Below are 23,509 nucleotides of genomic sequence, written 5' to 3'. Positions count from 1 at the left end.
AATTAAAACTTGATCATTCAACCTTTATGTTATAGAATCTGATGACCAAAACTACCGGGTGGAAGCTGTACATGCATTGGTACACAAATTGCCAGAAAAAAACAGAGAGATGCTGGACATCTTAATAAAGCACCTTGTCAAGTAATTATCTGATTTATATTGTTCACTTAACCATTTGTTCAACTGTTAAAGTTAGACCTTGTTCATATCTTTCTAAAGTGTATGATGGTGGTATAACATTGTTATAATTAGAGTCCACTGAATGTTTCAAAAATGATGTGGTAGTTTGTTTTTAAGATATATCTGTGTGTGTGTGTGTGTGTGTGTGTGTGTGTGTGTACCTGTGTATGTTTACACTATGCAAATGATTAATATCCTTTGCAACTGTTAAATTAATGATGAAAACCTTACATGTCATCTTAAAAATATGAAGGAGTTTGAAGCCCTAAGTTTGAAGATCAGTTCTCTGTACTACAAGTCTCAACAGTTCTGCCAGGTCAAAGTGCCACTGTAATGTTAGCTTCTTTTTCTCAATTCGTAGCATCACTTGGTCTCTGAAGATTTTTCTGACTCTGCTGTTAGTTCATCTATATATTTTTAAATGTCTATAAACAGATACTGTATTAGCCAAGTTTCTCCAGAGAAACAGAACCGACCAGATGTTTGTGTATATGTAGCTATACGTACACGTGTGTGTGTGTGTGTGTGTATGGTGTATGTATATGTGTGTGTGTGTATATATAGATATATATGAGAGAGAGATTGATTATAAGGAATTGGGCTGTGCTACTGTGAAGGCTGTTAAGTCTAAAATCTGCAGGGCAGCTGGTAGTCTGCAGACCCAGGGAAGAGTTGACATTACAGCTCTAATCCAGGGCAGTCTAGAAGCAGAATTGCCTCTTCCTCAGAGGAAGTTAGTCTTTTTTAAGACTTTAAACTGATTGGATGAGGCCTACTGACATTATAGAGGGTAATCTACTTTACTCCAAGTCTACTAATTTAAATGTTAATCTTATGCAAAAAAAAAATACCTTCACAGAATGATCTAGAATTATGTTTGATCAAATATCTGGGTACTATGGCCTCATAAATCTGTCTGAAGATTCTTTCTCTCTCCCTTTCACACACACACACACACACACACACACACACACACACACACTTGCCATGCTGCTGTAAACAAAAGTCCAAATTCAGATTTTAAACTTAAGAATTCCTTACAGCCTCATTTACAAATCAGGATATTTTCCATCTTAATAAGTACTGTGATTCACAATGAAATGATTACTCCTTCCTTGCTTACTACAAGTAGTAACCCAGTTTATGCTAATTTGAGCCAGGCACATTTGAAATAGTGCTACATAACATATCAATAAGTCTCATCTTAACCTGCAGATGAGATAATACGAATTGCCCTCCTGCCCCTTGAAATAAGGAAATCCATTAGAAACTACATCATTTCAAGTTCATTATAAACTGTTGCCATGGCAATACCTCTTTTAGTTAGTGAATAAGGACTCTTCATCAGATTTAGTCTTGAATTATGTTTTGAATTGTGTGACCTGTTCATGAAATTTAACCACACTGTATGTATTGGGCATTCTCTTGCTGTATTCAAGCTAATTTTCTAGCAAAGCCTTTATTTATTTATTTATTTTGAGAGAGAGAGAGAGGGAAAAAAAAATCATGAGCAGGGGAGGGGCAGAGAGAGAGGGAGAGAGAATCCCAAGCAGGCTCTGCACTGACAATGCAGAGCATGGGGCTCCAACACAGGAACAATGAGATCATGACTTGAGCTGAAATCAAGAGTCAGTCACTTAACCAACTGAGTGACGCAGGCACCCCTCTAGCAAAGTCTTTTTAAACACACTTTTTTTATATATATATAATTTTTTTTAATGTTTATTTATTTTTGAGAGAGACAGAGAGAGACAGAGCACGAGCAGAGAGAGAGAAGTGGACACAAGATCCGAAGCAGGCTCCAGGCTCCGAGCTGTCATCACAGAGCCTGATGTGGAGCTTGAACTCACAAACCACGAGAGATCATGACCTAAGCTGAAGTCAGACACTTAACCACTCCTTAAATGTGCTTTTAAAAGCTACATGAGTGTCACATAAAATGTTTTTTGTTTAATTATCCAGAATGTTAAGTGAACTCAAACTCCCCCCTTTTTGTGAATGTGCATGACTTTAGTACAGGGAATAGCAGAGGATACTATCTGGCCATAGAAGAGTGCTTAAAACTCTTTTGCCCATCCTTCATCACCATTCCTGGCTTTTTTCCTGAACCTATATGAAAGTCAATCTTCACTGACTAAGCAGTATTTTTGGAATGTGTATCCAATCACCGGTGACTTATTTAAGTAGACTACAAACAAGTAATAACATTCTTGGTCCCTGGCAACCTTAATATATCTGAAGAAGAGAATTTAAGGCCAATCGTCTGGATTGGTTACTGGTCTAAATTAGGACCAGTGACTAAAAGATTGATTGCAAATCTCCATTAATTAGCTCTGAGACATGGTGTAAACCATTACTTCCTTTCTGAGACTCCTTTTCTTTGTCTTTAAAACAAAGGCCATCTGTGGTCTCTTCTTTGACTCTAACTTTGAATATTTAAAAAAAAAATGTTAGAGAGAGAGAAATACAGAGTGTCAGTGTGGGGGTGGGGGTGTTGCAGAGAGAGAGAGACACACACACAGAATCTGAAGCAGGCTCCAGGCTCTGAGCTGTCAGCACAGAGCCCAACGCGGGCTCAAACTCACAAACCATGGGATCATGACTTGAGCCAAAGTCAGATGCTTAACCAACTGAGCCACCGAGGTGCCCCTCTAACTTTGAATTTTTAAAAGGGCAATTGGGTGTCTGTTCCATACAACAAGTTGAGGAAATGAGGTACAGAAATAGCTGAAATGTGAGGTGATAAGTGTCTATATTGATTGAGTTAGCTCAGCGGAAGGGAAATTCAGTGAAGAGAAAATTGCTCATCAAAATATTCCATCTCTTGAGCAACACAATCATAAACTCACCTTTTCAGAACCATTTTTTTAAGAATTCCAAATTCACTCCCCATGAGTTTAATATTAATCGTATTCCAGTTTATTCACACTACCAGGAACTCTTACATTTTAGCAAGAGTGCCTAAAGCCAATTTCATTACAAGGAAGACTGTTAGTTGAGATCATATTTCCTGTAACTCATTATTTAATTTTATCAACCCTATAGGGATAGTTATTCTTTATAGATGAGGAAACTGAAGCCTAGAGTTATTAAATAACTTGGCTGATTGCACCCAGCTTCGAAGTTGGATGGATCCAAGCTTTAAATGCAGGCAGACTCAGTACCTTTACATACTACTTTCTTAGTAGATTCTTTAATACATACTAAACAGTAAATATATAATATTTGTCTATATAAAAAGGAAATGTGGAATGAAACTTCTTCTTATTCTAACCAAGAGCTTCTTAACTAGTGCTTTCTCGGGCACAAGGGAAAAATTCAGTAAGTGAGACAGCTAACTCTTCCGGTGCTGTGCTAGGATTTACATAGGTATTCAAAATCCTGGATTCCCCATAAAATTTTACTTTTGCTTATGGAATGTAGTTAGTGATGCACACTTAGTCAGGTATAACCATGATCTTGTGTTCAGTGCTCCTTTCCAGAACTTCATATTTTAACAACATGCCTGGAAGTAAGATAGAAAAGGCAGTGTATAACCTAGAAGATTGGTCTAACGAATGAGGTTTTCTTTTAGGAATATGTCCAATTCCCAAATTAAGTAGTCAAAGTCATTTTTTTAATGTTTTATGATTTATTCTTGAGAGAGAGAGAGAGCATGAGCAGGGGAGGGGCAGCGAGAGGCAGACACAGAATCCAAAGTAGGCTCCAGATTCTAAGCTGTCAGCACAGAACCCGACATAGGGCTTGAACTCACAAGCCATGAGATCATGACCCAAGCCGAAGTCAGACCCAACTAACTGAGCCACCCAGGCACCCCTAGTCAAAGTCAGTTTTGATAGTTACTGGGATTACTTTGCTAAAGTCAGTGATACCAGAGGCTTTTTCTTTCATTTCCATTTTTAAGCCAGCATTGATGTGACCACATCTCCTTCTCTTACTGTTTGCCAACCACAGTGCCCAGCCCTAGGGAGGCACTGAGGGAAGTTTTGAATGAATGGATAGGTGGATGGGTGGATGGATGGAAGGAAATAAGGAAGGAAAAAAAGGAAGGATAGAAACTTGCATTGGCCAGTTGTCTTATGTAGGGAGCTTAAGAAAACCACAGACTTCTATTCAGAAAACCTGGATTGAAAGAGCATCTCTGTCCCTAATTTGCTGTGACCTTGAGTACATCATTTTTACTTTAGGAGGTTTTTTTTTTTTTTTTTTTTTTTTTTTTTTTTTTTTTTTTTTAAATTTTTTTTTCAACGTTTATTTATTTTTGGGACAGAGAGAGACAGAGCACGAGCAGGGGAGGGGCAGAGAGAGAGGGAGACACAGAATCGGAAACAGGCTCCAGGCTCTGAGCCATCAGCCCAGAGCCCGACGCGGGGCTCGAACTCACAGACCGCGAGACCGTGACCTGGGTGAAGTCGGACGCTTAACCGACTGCGCCACCCAGGCGCCCCACTTTAGGAGGTTTTTAACCTACATAATAGGAAAAACTGACTTTCTGGGAGGATTAAATGAAATAATGTCTATGAAAATGCCTGGCACTAGGTACTCAATAATATGTTTAGTATATCTGAATATAATTCCAACCAACCTAATTTGAACCATCTGTTCTAAAAGAAGTATAGTGCCCTAGAGAATACCTAACAGTTGATAATCTCTGTAGGATAATTGTACTCTATTTAGGATATCAAGATTTATTCATTTAATGTTTATTTATTTTTTGAGAGAGAGACAGGGGGAGGGGCAGAGAGGTAGACACAGAAGCCAAAGCAGGCTCCAGGTTCCAGGCTCCAAGCTGCCTGTCCAGAGCCCAACGTGGGGCTTGAACTCACGAACTGTGAGATCATGACCTGAGCTGAAGTCAAATGTTTAACCGACTGAGCCACTCAGGCGCCCCGAGATTTATTCCTTTAATTAACCTTTGTAATTAATTTTACTTAGCTAATGTTAACTTTTTATGTCTTTTTAGGCTATACCCACTCATGACAATTAGGAGTAGCTAAACCTGACAATTTGGGAAAATTAACCCATAATGGCATATTTTACATTCTATTTATGCCACAAATTTGATAAATGAGAACCTTTCATATTTATTAAACTTTTAACTTATGTTATTTTTGTTGCTTGTATTTACAGAGTATCACTACACAGCCAACAAAATCTCATGACTGTCTCAAACCTTGGTGTCATATTTGGCCCAACTCTAATGCGAGCACAAGAAGAAACTGTGGCTGCCATGATGAATATTAAATTTCAGAATATTGTGGTTGAAATTCTGATAGAGCACTATGAAAAGGTAAGCTGAATTTTCATGTTGAAGTATCAAATCTTGTATTTTACTTTTAGGAAGGAATTTTCTGTTTGTATTATCTATGAGTTCATTGTGATCTCAGATTCTTATAAAGTATGAGTCCTGTCCATTTTGTATAAATTGCTTCTTCATGAGGACATTGATGTCCTTTTTTCTTGTTTAGTTTTTAAATGCTTCTCAAAATTCTCCAGGTAAATTATTTCCTTTCCTTTTACATCATTTACTTTTCAAGATTTTCTTCTTTAGTATTTATGTCGTGAATTTTTCACTCATATTGAGAGAAATTTGTTAGAATCACTTGGTAATTAAGTCTATTTTTAACCTTTTTATCTCCCTGGAATTAGACTTAACAACAACAGTGATATTCTCAATAAAGCAAAAGAATTCCAGGAACAGAGTCTTAAAGTCCTCTCTACATCCAGTCCTTAAACATGGTTTCTTTAACAAGATTGAGATCTTAGAATAACTGTGGAAATGGAAATTGGGAAAGTCAAATTGATTGGATTATTAAGCAAATGCAGCCATTAAACATCAAAACATTTGTGATTCATTTATGTCTGGTCTAGTGTTTGTGAAAGACTATGCCCCTCTCCTTCCCTTAGTCCCTTCCTGGTACCTGTAGAAGAAAATCCTTCATTTATCTAAGATTGTAAGCACTCACAACCCAAGACCACATGGGGGAATTCTGTAGCCGAGTACAGACCTCTACCTGCAGCATGTCATATTCGTGACAGCACCTTTTCCTGAGAAGCAAGGAACTGCTTGACTTGGAAGTGATACGGAATGAACCTTTTCCCTTCAGGCTATGTTCAGCATGAAGTGAGAAATAAAATATCACAGAAAAGAGTCAAGATGTCTTGACACAGACATTTGTTCATATTTGAAAGGTTTCTTTAAAATTATTGGAAAATTTTCTGAAATTCATTGTTGGGAAATTGGAGAGGATAAAAAAGAAAACACGGAGAAGGAACATTACTCAGTGTAAGTGGAAAAGTATAATTGCTGTAGTATATTTTTTGTATCAAGCATCTCTTACCATGAAGCTGATTAAATAGCAAATGGTTCTGAGATTATTTAATAACTCTAAAATAGAATTTTATCATGAAAATGGCAATTCCCCCTTTTACTGACCTCTATCCATTTGTTTGGTTTTTTTGTATGTAGATTTTTCATACTGCCCCAGACCCAAGCATTCCTCTTCCTCAGCCTCAGTCTCGATCTGGATCCCGAAGGACAAGAGCAATCTGCCTTTCCACAGGTTCCAGGAAGCCCAGAGGAAGGTATACGCCGTGCTTGGCAGAACCTGACAGTAAGTGTGACCACTTTAGGGAGAAGCTTTCTTCATTCTTTGATTTAGCCTTACTTCACCTTTTTGATAATTAGGGTAGAAATAAATAGAAAATGATCTTAATGATACTGTCTCCCAAACACCCCCCCCCCGCATTTATATATTCTTTGTCAGTGTAGTTACAAGGTACTTTGAACAAACAAATTCATTACTACTACAAAGGAAAAAAAAATAGTTTGCTCAGTGCCCTTTTTTCTGCAACTGTGATTAAGAACATCAGGTACTACTTTGTAGCAGGTTTTGTCCTATTGTTAAAGAGGTAGAGAAGAAAGCAAGAAAAATTCTGGCTGAAACCGTCAGTTTCTTTCTTTCTATCACATTATGTCCTTAAAGCATCATCTCTTGGGTATCAAAGTGTCTGAGAGAGAGAGAGAGAAAAAAGAAATAAATAGAGAAACCACACTACACATTATCACTAACTTCCCGTTCTGAACCCAACACCACAGTGAAGTGGGTGGCAGCTTAAGCCCACAGTGGATGTTAAATTTGTGGCTGTTCTTATTTTACTTTATACCCTTAAGCCTCCCAATTTTTCTCACAGTCAGTATTTAACAAAAAATACTAATTTTTAATTTAGATATGTTCAAATTATTATAGTTTTAGGAACATTAAAAAATAATCTGTTAAATAGCCAGTTTCTTATGTTGCTATAATCTTGGTAGGAAAAGAAAGTCTTTTCTTTTAAAAATGTGAGCAGTGTATAATTTGCAGCTGACATTACTGGTGACTTTGAATGAAGAAAGAATCAGATGCATTATAACATGAGAAAAGTTAAAAAAGGCAGAAACAGATCTTTTAATATCCCTCTTTCCATTGATCTCTTATAATGTCATCAAAGAATCTTATTTGTACTACTTATGAGTTCTTTTTTAGAAGCAAGTTTTGTCTGAATTTGAGTCAACCCCCAATCCTTTAAGAAGTAACATTATTTGGGGCGCCTGGGTGGCGCAGTCGGTTAAGCCTCCGACTTCAGCCAGGTCACGATCTCGCGGTCCATGAGTTCGAGCCCCGCGTCGGGCTCTGGGCTGATGGCTCAGAGCCTGGAGCCTGTTTCCGATTCTGTGTCTCCCTCTCTCTCTGCCCCTCCCCCGTTCATGCTCTGTCTCTCTCTGTCCCAAAAAAAATAAACGTTGAAAAAAAAAAATTAAAAAAAAAAAAAAAAAAAAAAAAAAAAAGAAGTAACATTATTTCATAGGGTCAGGGTACATGTAAAATCTCCCTTGAATAGTATTAAAAAATGCATTCACTGGGGCGCCTGGGTGGCGCAGTCGGTTAAGCGTCCGACTTCAGCCAGGTCACGATCTCGCGGTCTGGGAGTTCGAGCCCCGCGTCGGGCTCTGGGCTGATGGCTCAGAGCCTGGAGCCTGTTTCCGATTCTGTGTCTCCCTCTCTCTCTGCCCCTCCCCCATTCATGCTCTGTCTCTCTCTGTCCCAAAAATTAAAAAAAAAAAAAAAAAAAATGCATTCACTAAGTTAAAATGCACGTTTTACAGCCTTTCTTAGAACTGAGAAAAGTTCTCCATGCTGGGTAAAGATCTGTCAATTCAGTGGGGTCAGTGGGGTCAATTCAGGTGGCCACAGGGCACACGTGCGTTGGAGAATGTGGAAGGGTTTGGGTTGTATTGTTCTCAGTAGAAGGTCCCTGTTGTTTTCTCGCTCCTGCTCCCGCTCAGGTGACTCTTACAGCAGCAGCCCAGACAGCACGCCCATGGGGAGCATCGAGTCCCTCTCCTCTCATTCCTCTGAACAAAACAGCACAACCAAGTCTGCTTCCTGCCAGGCCAGGGAGAAATCTGGAGGAATTCCTTGGATTGTATCCCCATCACCCTCCAATGGACAGAAAAGTCTTGGACTCTGGACAACTAGTCCTGAATCAAGTTCTAAAGAGGATGCGACCAAAACAGATGCAGAATCAGATTGCCAGAGTGTTGCCTCGGTCACCAGCCCCGGGGATGGTTCCCCACCCATAGACCTGGTCAAGAAAGGGCCTTATGGGCTTTCAGGACTGAAAAGAACATCCGCTTCCTCTCTCAGATCCATCTCTGCAGCTGAAGGTAAACCAGATTTGAGTTATGTAAAATGTCATTGTCTCTGTGCCACTTGCCGAATTGCTCAACATGATTAAGCAGGGAAAAGTTAATGGTGAAGGGGCTAACAATGCTGTTCCTGAGCTAGGATATTTAAAACTCCTGTGCACTGTGACTTCTTTCCTGGTTATTTCCATCTCTGTGAGGTGATGTCTTTGTAATTACTATAGATTGTGATCTCCCTGAATGATGGGCTGCTGTGCTCAAAGAACATTCTGTACCTTCTCATTTGGGCTTAGAAAAAAACACTTCCTTTTGTTATGAGCATGTACTGTGTTACTGCTATTATTTTGTCTGATAGCACCTTGCCTGTTTTCTTGGGCTTTCTTTTTAGGAAACAAGAGCTACTGTGGATCCATTCAAAGCTTAACTTCTGTAGGTTCCAAAGAGATGCCCAAAGCCCCACCAAACCCAGACCTACCTCCAAAAATGTGCAGGAGGTTAAGGCTAGACACTGCCTCAAGCAATGGCTACCAGCGACCTGGCTCTGTGTAAGTGAGAGAGAGTGTATATTTGTTGTATCTTCCAGGGATACACAGGAGTTGAGTATATCCAAAAGAACCCTTAGGACTCCCACAACTGAATACCTCATCTGCAGAGTAGGAACAATCATCTTCTGTAGGACCCTATCCCCTTCTACAAATGATGTACAAGTTAGACTAGGCTTAAAGTATGTATGTGTATACATATACAGACACATATACAATTTCAGTCACTTGCCTTACAAGCAGAACAATGGCTTAATTTAAGGACATGAGAATAGATGTATAATGTAATAGTTCTGGGTTTTCAAAGTAGACATTCTAAAAGCTAGACATTTACCTCTCAGCTGAGCAAACTGTCCTTATATCTCAACTTCCTCACCTCCTTGTTAGAAATACAACTACTGTGTAGATAGTGAGGGTTTGTTTTCTCTCCTCTCCATCATCTGTCTCCCCTATCTGAGTATTCACTGATTTAAATAAGCTCATGGAGAACAGGAGCTTGAAAGATGAGAGGGGGTACTTCTATTCAAAAGACATGACCCAGGAGTGCAAAGGCAGCTAGGATAGGTACATCGATGTAAATAAGAAGGGGACAAAGAAAAGAACTTAGATAAACAAGAAAAATCTAAACAGGAAAGTTTTTATCCCTTTCATTTTGTTTTCCTGACTTACTGAGTTTTCCAAATGCCATATGAGCTATTACTGGGCATCTTTACATATGTTATCTCTTAATGTCCTTCATGTACTTCCACAGTAGGTAGTAGAAACCTCATTTTAGAGATAATGAGAACTAATACTTGGAAAGTTAAGGAACCAGTTTAATTATTCATTGAAAGTCCAGTAAGGCATTTCACTAAGCCTGTTTCCATAGAAACAGTGTCTTAAATTCATTCGTTCATCACCTTCTTTGACAAGAACCTTTTATTTTCAGAGTGTGTTTACCATACATTATCTCTCTTGGTCAGAAATCCAAGTACCACTATATAGACCAATACTATATTTGATATCTGTCTGCTGCCCGGTATGTATAGTTCTAGCTGTTAAGGGAAATTAAATTTTAAGCCAATATGTCAAGGGAGATGAGAGAATATAAACTCCATCCTTTGTGAGGGAAAGAGAAGATTCACTTCTGTCTTACAACTGTACTGACAAAATATGAATTAAAATTGAGACAATGTGTATTCCATATTAGGTATAAAATGAACCTTCTGATTATCAACTGGCTAGGTTCTGGGAGAAAAGTTGATCAATTAAAGAAATAAGATACATGTTAAAATCTAGTTTAAAATATCATTCAAGGAATTTGATATTCTCTTCTAGTAAATATAGAAACTTTTCTAATTACCCCTGGTGCCTTAGTTTTAATATAGTCTCACTTTTTCAAATAGACAGTGCCTAGCCTCCCTTGAATTGAAATAAGATTTGAATCCACAAATGTATTCATTGACCATATTTTCAGAGTTCCCTCTTTTCACTTTATAGGAACTGTGTTCAAATTAAAAAAATGAAACATTTTAGAATTAGTTTTGTCTTAGCTATCAGAATGAACAACAGTTCTTTGTCTTGATGATTTGATTCTTCCCTGTGGCTCCACAGGAGTCAAAATCACTGCCAGAAGCTGAGTGGGGAGAAAATGTTCTTTTTTACTGTTCCCATAGTTTTTTGAAGTAGAAAAGATGAGAACAGTAAGATCACCAAGGGAAGGGGAAGTAACTATAGGTTTATTACATCCGGTACTCTATGAGCTGGAGACTAGATCTAAAAATTTCTGCCACATTAAATCTTAAAACAATTAAAATTCAGATCAAATTTTGAGGATAGTTCTTAACTAATTATTTTTGGTTTGTGTTAAGTTATAACCCTGAATTATACTTTGAACTGAATAATATAATTTTTATTTTAATGAAAATCCCATTTTAAAATTATTTTCAGTGTGGCAGCAAAAGCCCAACTGTTTGAAAATGTTGGTTCACTTAAACTGGATTCTTCTGGGCGGTAAGTTCTCAAAACCCTTAAAATGAAAAAAATAAATAAATAAAGTAGTGGTGACATTGTTGCTTTTTGTTGACATACTGAGTCATCTTTGACAGCTCTGACCTTCAGTTCTGCAGATGGTAAAATCCACACTCACTGTCTTACACACGGGGGGGGGGGGGGGGGGGGGGGGGGGGGGATCATGTCTGTAAACAGCATTTAGCCTCTCAGACTGTTCCACTGATGCCTTATTTACTAAAATCTTCACAAAGGAAGAGTTCTTAACAAGTTTTCTAAAAGATACAAGTTGCCATAACCTTTTGCATACTAAAGACTCCTTTGATGACAATTTGTGGAAAGTTTTCAAAGGTATATTCATGACTTTGAAAAGTTACAGAACTTTTTCTGGAACAAGTTTTATGAACATGCATTAAAAATTTGCTTATTACTAATGGCCACTGGGTTGCTCTAGGCTGATTGATCTAAATAGCTCTTTTTTTGAGTGCAGTACTTCATTCAGGATTTCCAGATTTTACCTTTCACTCTGTTGTAAAAAAGACGCAGGTTGTTGCATCTTACTGCTATTAATGTGCTTGCTTCTAAGGTTTTGCTTTCCTCTCCTCCCCTTGTAAAATTGATTCTTCTCATCCACAGTGGGCTTTGGTTTTTTATCTGAATATGTCTGAAATAATGGAATTTTATAGTATTTTGATATTTCTGGTTTTTTGTTTTGTTTTACCAACAGCAGCTAGTAGAGGTATGTGTCATTTAATAAATGCTTGTTATTAAAAGAGCATATAAATGAGACCACTTGAAGAATAAACTTTGATTTTTCCTTTGGATGCACAAAGGCAAATTCGAGCTTCCCATTCATATTTGGATAATTGAGGTTTTGAAGTAAAAGAACCACAGTTAATTGAAGTATCACTATATTTAACCACTGTTGTACACCTGAAAAAAATGTAACACTGTTAACTATATGGGAATTAAATTTTTTAAAAAAGGTTGTTCAACCATAGAATTTTATTGACCCTTTTAAAGTATGTGTACTTTTTCAGCAGTAGGCATTTACTAAATACCTACACAATATTGGGCTTTTGCTAGTTACTAGGGAAAACAGTGACCTTCAACTTCTGGTATTTTTTTTTTCTCACAAGACCTAGCAGGGTCTTTGTGTATCAATGCTTTTGACTTCACAGAGTTGAGCCACTTTGGTATCTTACAGGTATGTTGGTTGATCCACGGAACTTATGTAACAAATCCCAGAGTAATTTCATTTACCTTACCTCCATCCATAGTATCTTCACCTTCTTCCCTTTGATCAAGATTTGGTGAAAACCAGGTACTGTGCATATCAGAGCAAACATCAGTTCTCTGAAACTGTCATCATTTTTAGACCTTAGTGTATGGGATTTAACTTTGCTACTTCTGTCTTGCTATATCATTGAATTGCTCCAGTAGGTGGAGTCCTTTTATTATGAAGCTCTAAGCAACCTGTAAGAGCTCAAGTTATGTAATCAAAGAGATAATCCTTTAAGAGCTTTAAGAAAACAAGCTATTAATCAAGTAAATCAGAATACTGTCAAATACTGAGATGTCAACAATGAACCTATGCATTTTTAATATGCTTTTATATTATACTCTAAATCAACTTCTAATAGGCTGTCAGCATAAACTTAGAGCTTCTCAATACGTTGAAGGTTGGAGTCATTATTTGTCAACAGTTCCACAGCACTTGTTGATGGTGTCATAGCTTTTCACCAAAAGACAGGCCCAGTGGAACACAACAAATATCAGGGTCAGATAGACCTACGTTTAAATTCTTGGTCTACCACTTTCTAGTTGCAGTAACCTTGGAGTTACATATTTAGGAAAAATATTTTCTTTTTTTTTTTTCAATATATGAAGTTTATTGTCAAATTGGTTTCCATACAACGCCCAATGCTCATCCCAAAATGTGCCATCCTCAATACCCATCACCCACCCTCCCCTCCCTCCCAACCCCCATCAACCCTCACTTTGTTCTCAGTTTTTTTTTTAATTTTTTTTAACGTTTATTTATTTTTGAGACAGAGAGAGACAGAGCATGAACAGGGGAGGGGCGGAGAGAGAGGGAGACACAGAATCTGAAACAGGCTCCAGGCTCTGAGGAGTCAGCACAGAGCCCGACGCGGGGCTCAAACTCACAGACCGCGAGATCATGACCTGGGCCAAAGTCAGACGCTTAACTGACCGAGCCACACAGGCGCCCCTGTTCTCAGTTTTTAAGAGTCTCTTATGCTTTGGCTCTCTTCCACTCTAACTTCTTTATTTATTTTCCTTCCCCTCCCGCCAGGGTTTCTGTTAAGTATCTCAGGACCCACATAAGAGTGAAACCATATGGTATCTGTCTTTCTCTGTATGGCTTATTTCACTTAGCATCACACTGTCCAGTTCCATCCACGTTGCTACAAAGGGCCATATTTCATTCTTTCTCATTGCCACATAGTATTCCACTGTGTATGTAAACCACAATTTCTTTATCCATTCATCAGTTGATGGACATTTAGGCTCTTTCCATAATTTGGCTATTGTTGAGAGTGCTGCTATAAACATTGGGGTACAAGTGCCCCTATGCATCAGTACTCCTGTATCCCTTGGGTAAATTCCTACCAGTGCTATTGCTGGGTCATAGGGTAGGTCTATTTTTAATTTTCTGAGGAACCTCCACACTGTTTTCCAGAGTGGCTGCACCAATTTGCATTCCCACCAACAGTGCAAGAGGGTTCCCGTTTCTCCACATCCTCTCCAGCATCTATAGTCTCCTGATTTGTTCATTTTGGCCACTCTGACTGGCGTGAGGTGATATCTGAGTGTGGTTTTGATTTGTATTTCCCTGGTAAGGAGCGACGTTGAGCATCTTTTCATGTGCCTGTTGGCCATCCGGATGTCTTCTTTAGAGAAGTGTCTATTCATGTTTTCTGCCCATTTCTTCACTGGGTTATTTACTTTTTGGGTGTGGAGTTTGGTGAGCTCTTTATAGATTTTGGATACTAGCCCTTTGTCCGCTATGTCATTTGCAAATATCTTTTCCCATTCCGTTGGTTGCCTTTTAGTTTTGTTGGTTGTTTCCTTTGCTGTGAAGAAGCTTTTTATCTTCATAAGATCCCAGTAGTTCATTTTTGCTTTTAATTCCCTTGCCTTTGGGGATATGTCAAGTAAGAAATTGCTGTGGCTGAGGTCAGAGAGGTCTTTTCCTGCTTTCTCCTCTAGGGTTTTGATGGTTTCCTGTCTCACATTCAGGTCCTTTATCCATTTTGAGTTTATGTTTGTGAATGGTGTGAGAAAGTGGTCTGGTTTCAATCTTCTGCATGTTGCTGTACAGTTCTCTCAGCACCATTTGTTAAAGAGACTGTCTTTTTTCCATTGGATATTCTTTCCTGCTTTGTCAAAGATGAGTTGGCCATACGTTTGTGGGTCTAGTTCTGGGGTTTCTATTCTATTCCATTGGTCTATGTGTCTGTTTTTGTGCCAATACCATGCTTTCTTGATGATGACAGCTTTGTAGAAGAGGCTAAAGTCTGGGATTGTGATGCCTCCTGCTTTGGTCTCCTTCTTCAAAATTCCTTTGGCTATTCGGGGCCTTTTGTGGTTCCATATGAATTTTAGGATTGCTTGTTTTAGTTTGAGAAGAATGCTGGTGCAATTTTGATTGGGATTCATTGAATGTGTAGATAGCTTTGGGTAGTATTGACATTTTGACAATATTTATTCTTCCAATCCATGAGCAAGGAATGTTTTTCCATTTCTTTATATCTTCTTCAATTTCTTTCATAAGCTTTCTATAGTTTTCAGCATACAGATCTTGTACATCTTTGGTTAGATTTATTCCTAGGTGTTTTATGCTTTTGGTGCAATTGTGAATGGGATCAGTTTCTTTATTTGTCTTTCTGTTGCTTCATTATTAGTGTATAAGAATGCAACTGATTTCTGTACATTGATTTTGTATCCTGCAACTTTGCTGAATTCATGTATCAGTTCTAGCAGACTTCTGGTGGAGTGTTATGGATTTTCCATGTATAATATCATGTAATCTGCAAAAAGTGAAAGCTTAACTTCATCTTTGCCAATTTGGATGCCTTTGATTTACTTTTGTTGTCTGATTGCTGATGCTAGCACTTGCAACACTATGTTAAACAACGGCGGTGAGAGTGGACATCCCTGTCGTATTCCTGATCTCAGGGGAAAAGCTCTCAGTTTTTCCCCATGGAGGATGATATTAGCTGTGGGCTTTTCATAAATGGCTTTTATGATCTTTAAGTATGTTCCTTCTATCCCGACTTTCTCGAGGGTTTTTATTAAGAAAGTTTGCTGAATTTTGTCAAATGCCTTTTCTGCATCGATTGACAGGATCATATGGTTCTTTTCTTTTATTAATGTGATGTATCACATTGCTTCATTTGCGAATATTGAACCAGCCCTGCAGCCCAGGAATGAATCCCACTTGATCATGGTGAATAATTCTTTTTATATGCTGTTGAATTCGATTTGCTAGTATCTTATTGAGAATTTTTGCATCCATATTCATCAGGGATATTGGCCTGTAGTTCTCTTTTTTACTGGGTCTCTGGTTTAGGAATCAAAGTAATACTGGCTTCATAGAATGAGTCTGGAAGTTTTCCTTCCCCTTCTATTTCTTGGAATAGCTTGAGAAGGATAGGTATTATCTCTGCTTTAAATGTCTGGTAGAACTCCCCTGGGAAGCCATCTGGTCCTGGACTCTTATTTGTTGGGAGATCTTTGATAACAGATTCAATTTCTTCGCTGGTTATGGGTCTGTTCAAGCTTTCTATTTCCTCCTGATTGAGTTTTGGAAGCCTGTGGGTGTTCAGGAATTTGTCCATTATTTTCCAGGTTGTCCAATTTGTTGGCATATAATTTTTCATAGTATTCCCTGATAATTGCGTGTATCTCTGAGGGATTGGTTGTCATAATTCCATTTTCATTCATGATTTTATCTATTTGGGTCATCTCCCTTTTCTTTTTGAGAAGCCTGGCTACAGGTTTGTCAATTTTGTTTATTTTTTCAAAAAACCAACTCTTGGTTTCGTTGATCTGCTCTACAGTTTTTTTAGATTCTATATTGTTTATTTCTGCTCTGATCTTTATTGTTTCTCTTCTGCTGCTGGATTTAGGCTGTCTTTGCTGTTCTGCTTCTATTTCCTTTAGGTGTGCTGTTAGATTTTGTATTTGGGATTTTTCTTGTTTCTTGAGATAAGCCTGGATGGCAATGTATTTTCCTCTCAGGACTGCCTTCGCTGCGTCCCAAAGCGTTTGGCTTGTTGTATTTTCATTTTCATTTGTTTCCATATATTTTTTAATTTCTTCTCTAATTGTCTGGTTGACCCATTCATTTTTTAGAAGGGTGTTCTTTAACTACCATGCTTTTGGAGGTTTTCCAGCCTTTTTCCTGTGGTTGATTTCAAGCTTCATAGCATTGTGGTCTGAAAGTATGCATGGTATGATCTCAATTCTTGTATACTTATGAAGGGCTGTTTTGTGACCCAGTATGTGATCTATCTTGGAGAATGTTCCATGTGCACTCGAGAAGAAAGTATATTCTGTTGCTTTGGGATGCAGAGTTCTAAATATATCTGTCAAGTCCATGTGATCCAATGTATCATTCAGGGCCTTTGTTTCTTTATTGACCGTGTGTCTAGATGATCTATCCATTTCTGTAAGTGGGGTGTTAAAGTCCCCTGCAATTACCACATTATTATCAATATGGTTGCTTATGTTTATGAGTAATTGTTTTATATATTTGGGGGCTCTGGTATTCGGCGCATAGACATTTATAATTGTTAGCTCTTCCTGATGGATACACCCTGTGATTATTATATAATGCCCTTCTTCATCTCTTGTTATAGCCTTTAATTTAAAGTCTAGTTTGCCTGATATAAGTATGGCTACTCCAGCTCTTCTGACTTTCAGTGGCATGATAAATAGTTCTCCATCCCTTCACTCTCAATCTGAAGGTGTCCTCAGGTCTAAAATGAGTCTCTTGTAGACAGCAAATAGATGGGTCTTGTTTTTTTATCCATTCTGATACCTTATGTCTTTTGGTTGGCGCATTTAGTCCATTTACATTCAGTGTTATTATAGAAAGATATTGGTTTAGAGTCATTGTGATGTCTGTATGTTTCATGCTTGTAGTGATGTCTCTGGAACTTTGTCCCCCTTAGGATCTCTTTTAGGGCTGGTTTAGTGGTGAGGAATTCCTTCAGTTTTTGTTTGTTTGGGAAGACCTTTATCTCTCCTTCTATTCTAAATGACAGACTTGCTTTATAAAGGATTCTTGGCTGCATATTTTTTCTGTTCATCGCATTGAAGATCTCCTGCCATTCCTTTCTGGGCTGCCAAGGTTCAGTAGAGAAATCAGTCACGAGTCTTATAGGTCTCCCTTTATATGTTTATCCTTTATACGTTTCCTTTATACGTATATCTCTAGCTGCTTTCAGAATATTCTCTTTATCCTTGTATTTTTCCAGTTTCACTATGATAAGTCATGCAGAAGATCGATTCAAGTTACATCTGGAGGGAATTCTGTGCCTCTTGGATTTCAATGCCTTTTTCCTTCCCCAGATCTGGGAAGTTCTCAGCTATTATTTCTTCAAGTACACCTTCAGCACCTTTGCCTCTCTCTTCCTCCTCTGGAATACCAATTATGCGTGTATTATTTCTCTTTAGTGCATCACTTAGTTCTCTAATTTTCCTCTCATACTCCTGGATGTTTTTATCTCTCTTTTTCTCAGCTTCTTCTTTTTCCATAACTTTATCTTCTAGTTCACCTATTCTCTCCTCTGCCTCTTCAATCCGAGCCATAGTTGTCTCCATTTTGTTTTGCAGTTCGTTGATAGCATTTTTTAGCTCCTCCTGGCTATTCCTTAATCCCTTGATCTCTGTAGCAAGATATTCTCTGCTGCCCTTTATACTGTTTTCAAGCCCAGCGATTAATTTTATGACTATTATTCTAAATTCACGTTCTGTTATATTGTTTAAATCCTTTTTGATCAGCTCATTAGCTGTTGTTATTTCCTGGACGTTTTTCTGTGGGGAATTCTTCCGTTTGGTCATTTTGGATAGTCCCTGGAGTGGTGCGGGACTGAAGGGCACTTCCCCTGTGCTGTCTTGCATAACTTGTGTTGGTGGGCGGGCCGCAGTCCGACCTGATGTCTGCCCCCAGCCCAGTGCTGGGGCCACAGTCAGACTGGTGTGTACCTTCTCTTCCCCTCTCCTAGGGGTGGGATTCACTGTGGGGTGGCGTGGCCTGTCTGGGCTTCTTGCACACTGCCAGGCTTGTGGTGCTGGGGATCTGGCATATTAACTGGGGTGTATTGGAAAGGTGCACAGGGGCAGGAAGGGCAGGCTCAGCTCTCTTTTCCTTCGGAGATCCACTTCAGGAGGGACCCTGGGCACAGGGAGGGAGTCAGACCCGCCGGAGAGATGGCTCCGCAGAAGCACAGCGTTCGGTGTTTGTGCGGTGCTAGCAAGTTCCCCTTTGGGATTTTGGCTGGGGGATGAGCGAGGGAGATGGCGCTGGCGAGCACGTTTGTTCCCCACCAAGGTGAGCTCTGTCGTCCGGGGCTCAACAATTCTCCCTCCCGTTGTCCTCCAGCCCTCCCGTTCTCCGAGCAGAGCTGTTAGCTTATAACGTTCCAGATTTCAAGTCCCGCTGCTGTCGGAACACACTCCGTCCGACCCGTCCGCTTTTGCCAGCCAGACTCGGGGGCTCTGCTTGGCCGGCGGGCTGCCCCTCCACCCCGGCTCCCTCCCGCCAGTCCATGCAGCGCGCACTGCCTCTCCGCCCTTCCTACCTTCTTCCGTGGGCCTCTTGTCTGCGCTTGGCTCCAGAGACTCCATTCTGCTAGTCTTCTGGCGGTTTTCTGGGTTATTTAGGCAGGTGTAGGTGGAATCTAAGTGATCAGCAGGACGCGCGGTGAGCCCAGTGTCCTCCTAAGCTGCCATCTTTGAAAAATATTTTCTTTTTCTATAAAATGAAGATCATAATTCTGCCCTTGGCAAATTCTTATAAATGTACACTACAATTTATTTGCAGTACTTGCTAAGTTCTCTGTAGATGGTCTATGATGGTAACTATTATTATTGTTATTTAAAGTGCTTGCTTAAGATATTGAAGCCTCTAATATATTAATGTTACTAAATCACTAACCATTGGCAAACACCTGATACTATTTTATACCATTAAATACAAGTGAAAAACAGGTAGAAATTGAGGGCATTTCCCATACTAACCTCCTACAAAGTCTATTTTGCTTTCTTTCTAGGGAGCTCAGGGTTATCCTTGAATTGGACCTTGAAGAATGATAGAACCAGTAGTAGGCAGTAGGACGACTAGCCGTGTTTGGGAAAGAGACCTAATGGGAGATTTCAGTGGATGGCTTTGAACAACAGGAAAGTAACACTTCTGGGAGTTACTGTGGACTGAGTCATTGAACAAAGGGGTGATCTAATCATGGGTGCGCTTGAATAGATCACTCAAGTGGCTTTTCTAGGAGGTTGTGAAGGGGACAGAACAGTTGGCCATCTAGGATGGAATTTGTGAGGTTTAAAGGGCCTTAATTAGGGCAGTAACAAAAGCATGAAAAACCATAAGGAGAATTTTATGGATCAGACCAGGATTGGGCAACTGCTTGGATATTTTGGGAATGAAAGATAGGTAAAGAAAATTCCAAGTCTTTGAGACTGACTGTCAAAAAGAATGGAAATTTAGCTTCTGATCTTAGCTTGTGAGTATATAGGAGAGGAAAGGAAATGTTGACCATAATGTTCAAGGAGCCTGAGGAACATTTACAGGCAGTTAGAAATGTGCAACTGGAATCAGGGGAGGGCATGGTGTTTGATGCCATTTGAGAAACTTCCATACAGCAGTTATACTGCATAAATAAAGCTGAGGGTACTCAATGATGGAGCTTATTGAGTGAAAAAGGAAAAATATCTGAGCATTGGTCTTTGGTGAATGGTTTTATTTAAGGGTCAAGCATGTGAGTGTGAAGAAATGATAAAGAGAAGTAATGGTCAATGTGGTAGAAGCAAAAGTGTCAAGGAGATCATTAGAGGAGGACACTGGTTTTAATCTCTAAGGCATCACTGGAAATCTTGAAGAAATCAGGTTCAGTGGAGTGGGAGGGGTCACTCTGCAAGGAGCTTGACCTATAAGACTTGTTAATATGAAGATTCCTGAGTTGCTGCAGACTCTGTAAACCAGAATATCTGAGACTGAAGCCTGGAGAATATGAATTTTTGACAACATCCCCAAATGGTTTTTATGTACCAAAAAATACTGTTTTTGAGAGTCATTTGAACAGAGAAAAATGTCTTAGTGCCTAGCACATCGTTAAGTAGACATTGGTTATATACAATGCCTTCAAAAGCCAAATGTCACTAGGCTCTGTTTCACCATTATAAAATATTGGAAAATGTATTTTTAAAGCCTTCACCTAAATGTCAGTTAAATTTGGGCGGAGGGGAAGATCCACTTTAACATAATTTACGCAAGCTATACAAATATCTTCTGAAGGTTGAATTGAGAATTATATGGTTGAGAATTAGGAAAATTGAGAGTGCCTGGCTCATTATAAGCAATCACATATTTCTATTGTCATAATTTAAAAGCAGTGTTGAAAAAAATAAAACCAATGTTTTGTTTATAATTGCAAAGCACAAAGCAAAACTCAACAAAGTCTTCTCATCCAGTGAGTTTGAGATTTAAGAAGGCTGTCATTGATTTAGAGCATAGTACACATGTAAGATACACATAACATATTGTGCTACATTAAGCAACATAAAAGAATGCATTATTTTTAAGAATAACATTTTTTTTCTCTTAGAGAATGTGGGTAGTACTAATAAATTTTTAAAAAGTAAAGGAAAGCCACCTCTTATCTCACCACCTGAAGACAACCTCAGTTAACATTTTGGTTCACAACCACCTAATCTCATTATGACCATGGTTCTTGAAATTTTTGGTCTCAGAACACCTTTATACACTAAAGAAAAAGAAAACATTGAGAACCTCCAAAGAGCTTTTGTTTATGTGGATTATATCTATTTATATTTACTAGAAATTTAAACTGAGCAATTTAAAAATATTTATGAATTTAGTAAAAATATGAATAAGTTAATGCAACTAAAGAGGTGTAACAGTAACATGCTTTGTTGTTGGAGGACAGAATGGTGATTATTTACTCTTATTTACTGTCAGCAATTATCAATAATAGATGTGATTTTTTTTTTCACTGATATTAAGAGACTTCACAGATGACATTCAAATAGTCACCACAAATGTTCTAGACCAGCAATCAGGAGATGTAGTTTCTAGCCTGACTCTGCTGTAACTTTAATTTCTCTTGGACTTCATTTCTACATATAGAAGATGAACCAAGCAAAATGCCTGTTTCCTTTCAAAATCCAAACTCCTATCACCTAAGTCACCTGATGATCACAAGTCCTACAACATTTGGGGGTCACCCTTTTCTATAAAACCTAGGCAGAGAGTTTATGTGCCTACCCCTAGATCACAATAGGGTCTAACCTCCCCACCACTTTCCTCTTCCAAAGGCCATATTTTTAATGTGTTTTGAAAACAACAGAAATTGTTTCACATCCAACACTAACCCAGACCGCATGGAAGCCCACTCCTCCTCTGTTGTTGCCATATACTGAATGTGCTGCAGTCAGCTTCCATTCCTTAATGATGGTGACTACTGAGAGCTCAGGAACTGACACCTCTCATCCTTAATCCCATCAAAGCACCATTAATACAATAACAAAGATTTTTTAAAAGGCCATTACATATGAATATAAATAAATTTTATGAAAATATTTTTAAAACAAAGAGCTACTTTATTTAACATTTTTGTAGACCTCTTTAAAACATGGCATACTATAATATAAATGGATTCTCATATATACTTCATTTGCTCTCAGAGCAATGTCCTCTAAGGGCCCTACCTACCCATCCATCCAGGTTCCCCTTGACTATACTTTGTGAACCACTCCTCTATGATAAACACAGAAAAGGAATTATGAAGGTGGTTCTCACTGTATTGCTCCACCATAGTACCCAACAGAGAAAAGATGCTCAACAAAGTTGTTGGGTAAATGAATAAAATAATACATTTTTAACTTAAAAAGACTTTGTTACTCACTTTTTCACTTCATTTTCAATGGAGTTGCAATGCACGTGCCTTTTACATAAGCAGCTTTACAAGCGTCCATGGGAGTTCTTTAGCCTTGAGGCATTTAGTATTCACTCAGATATCTAAGCCAGAAACAGCCAGTATTTGTTGACAAAAGCGTAAAAAAGGAACATGTGACTAATTTTTAAAACTCTCCAACCAGTGGCCCAGAAGCAAATGTAGTATTTATTGTAAATAGTCATGGGTAATTTAGGGGCCTTGCAAGGACATATTTTTTTTATAAAATAATTGCCTTACAGGCTAATATTGTTTTATGCCATGTGTTCTTCTACATTATTATTTAAATTAGCTGCCTGATGCTTTATTTGGGTTGGTGTTTTTAAATCTTCTGATGAAGACTTAGGTTTTGATTTTTTTGTTTTTAGCTTTTCTGTATGTTACTACTACGTTGGCATCTTTTTAACTATATCTAGGTTCATTCCTCCTACAAAAAATATACGTGTGTGTGTGTGTGTGTGTGTGTGTGTGTGTGTGTGTGTTTGTGTATGTGTGTATCATTAAGTGACCCTCCAGAAAATATTGTATCAATTTTGGTCAATCATAGCTTATGATTAAGATAAGCATTGTGAATTTTGCACACTTATCAAAGCTCTGTAAGTTTACTCATTAGTAATAGTGTATAGAATTAGGAATGAATCTCATGAACAGATCATTCTCTGGATGATAAGGGAAGAAATAGCTTTCAGCATGCTGAGTGTCATTACCTTACTCTCCCATGCAATAAGAAGCAAGATTTTCAGAATCCTTTTCAAAGAATATTAGGATCTTCTGAAGAAAGACCTAATAGGTGACAGTATTATTTTCACATCTTCTTCAATATACCAAGGCAGTAAAAGAGGAAGCATTAGCACCTGAAGAGAAAACTTCACAGT

At 38.5% G+C, this 23,509-nt stretch overlaps 1 protein-coding gene across 1 annotated transcript in view; it reads left to right on the top strand.

The window, feature by feature from the left end:
* The window catches only part of ARHGAP42 (Rho GTPase activating protein 42), a 326,220-nt gene that overhangs the window by 296,058 nt on the left and 6,653 nt on the right, over window positions 1-23,509 (top strand). Inside the window, exons 17-22 of the mRNA XM_047877771.1 lie at window positions 36-141; window positions 5,311-5,470; window positions 6,650-6,794; window positions 8,507-8,887; window positions 9,255-9,411; window positions 11,338-11,400. Coding sequence (XP_047733727.1) covers window positions 36-141; window positions 5,311-5,470; window positions 6,650-6,794; window positions 8,507-8,887; window positions 9,255-9,411; window positions 11,338-11,400 — 1,012 coding nt within the window. The remainder of the gene's footprint in view (window positions 1-35; window positions 142-5,310; window positions 5,471-6,649; window positions 6,795-8,506; window positions 8,888-9,254; window positions 9,412-11,337; window positions 11,401-23,509) is intronic.

This window comes from Prionailurus viverrinus, chromosome D1 (genome assembly GCF_022837055.1).
Source record: "Prionailurus viverrinus isolate Anna chromosome D1, UM_Priviv_1.0, whole genome shotgun sequence".
Classification (NCBI taxonomy): Eukaryota; Metazoa; Chordata; class Mammalia; order Carnivora; family Felidae; genus Prionailurus; species Prionailurus viverrinus.
The sequence above is the reverse complement of the archived record's forward strand: the minus strand, read 5'-3'. Positions and strand labels throughout refer to the sequence as shown.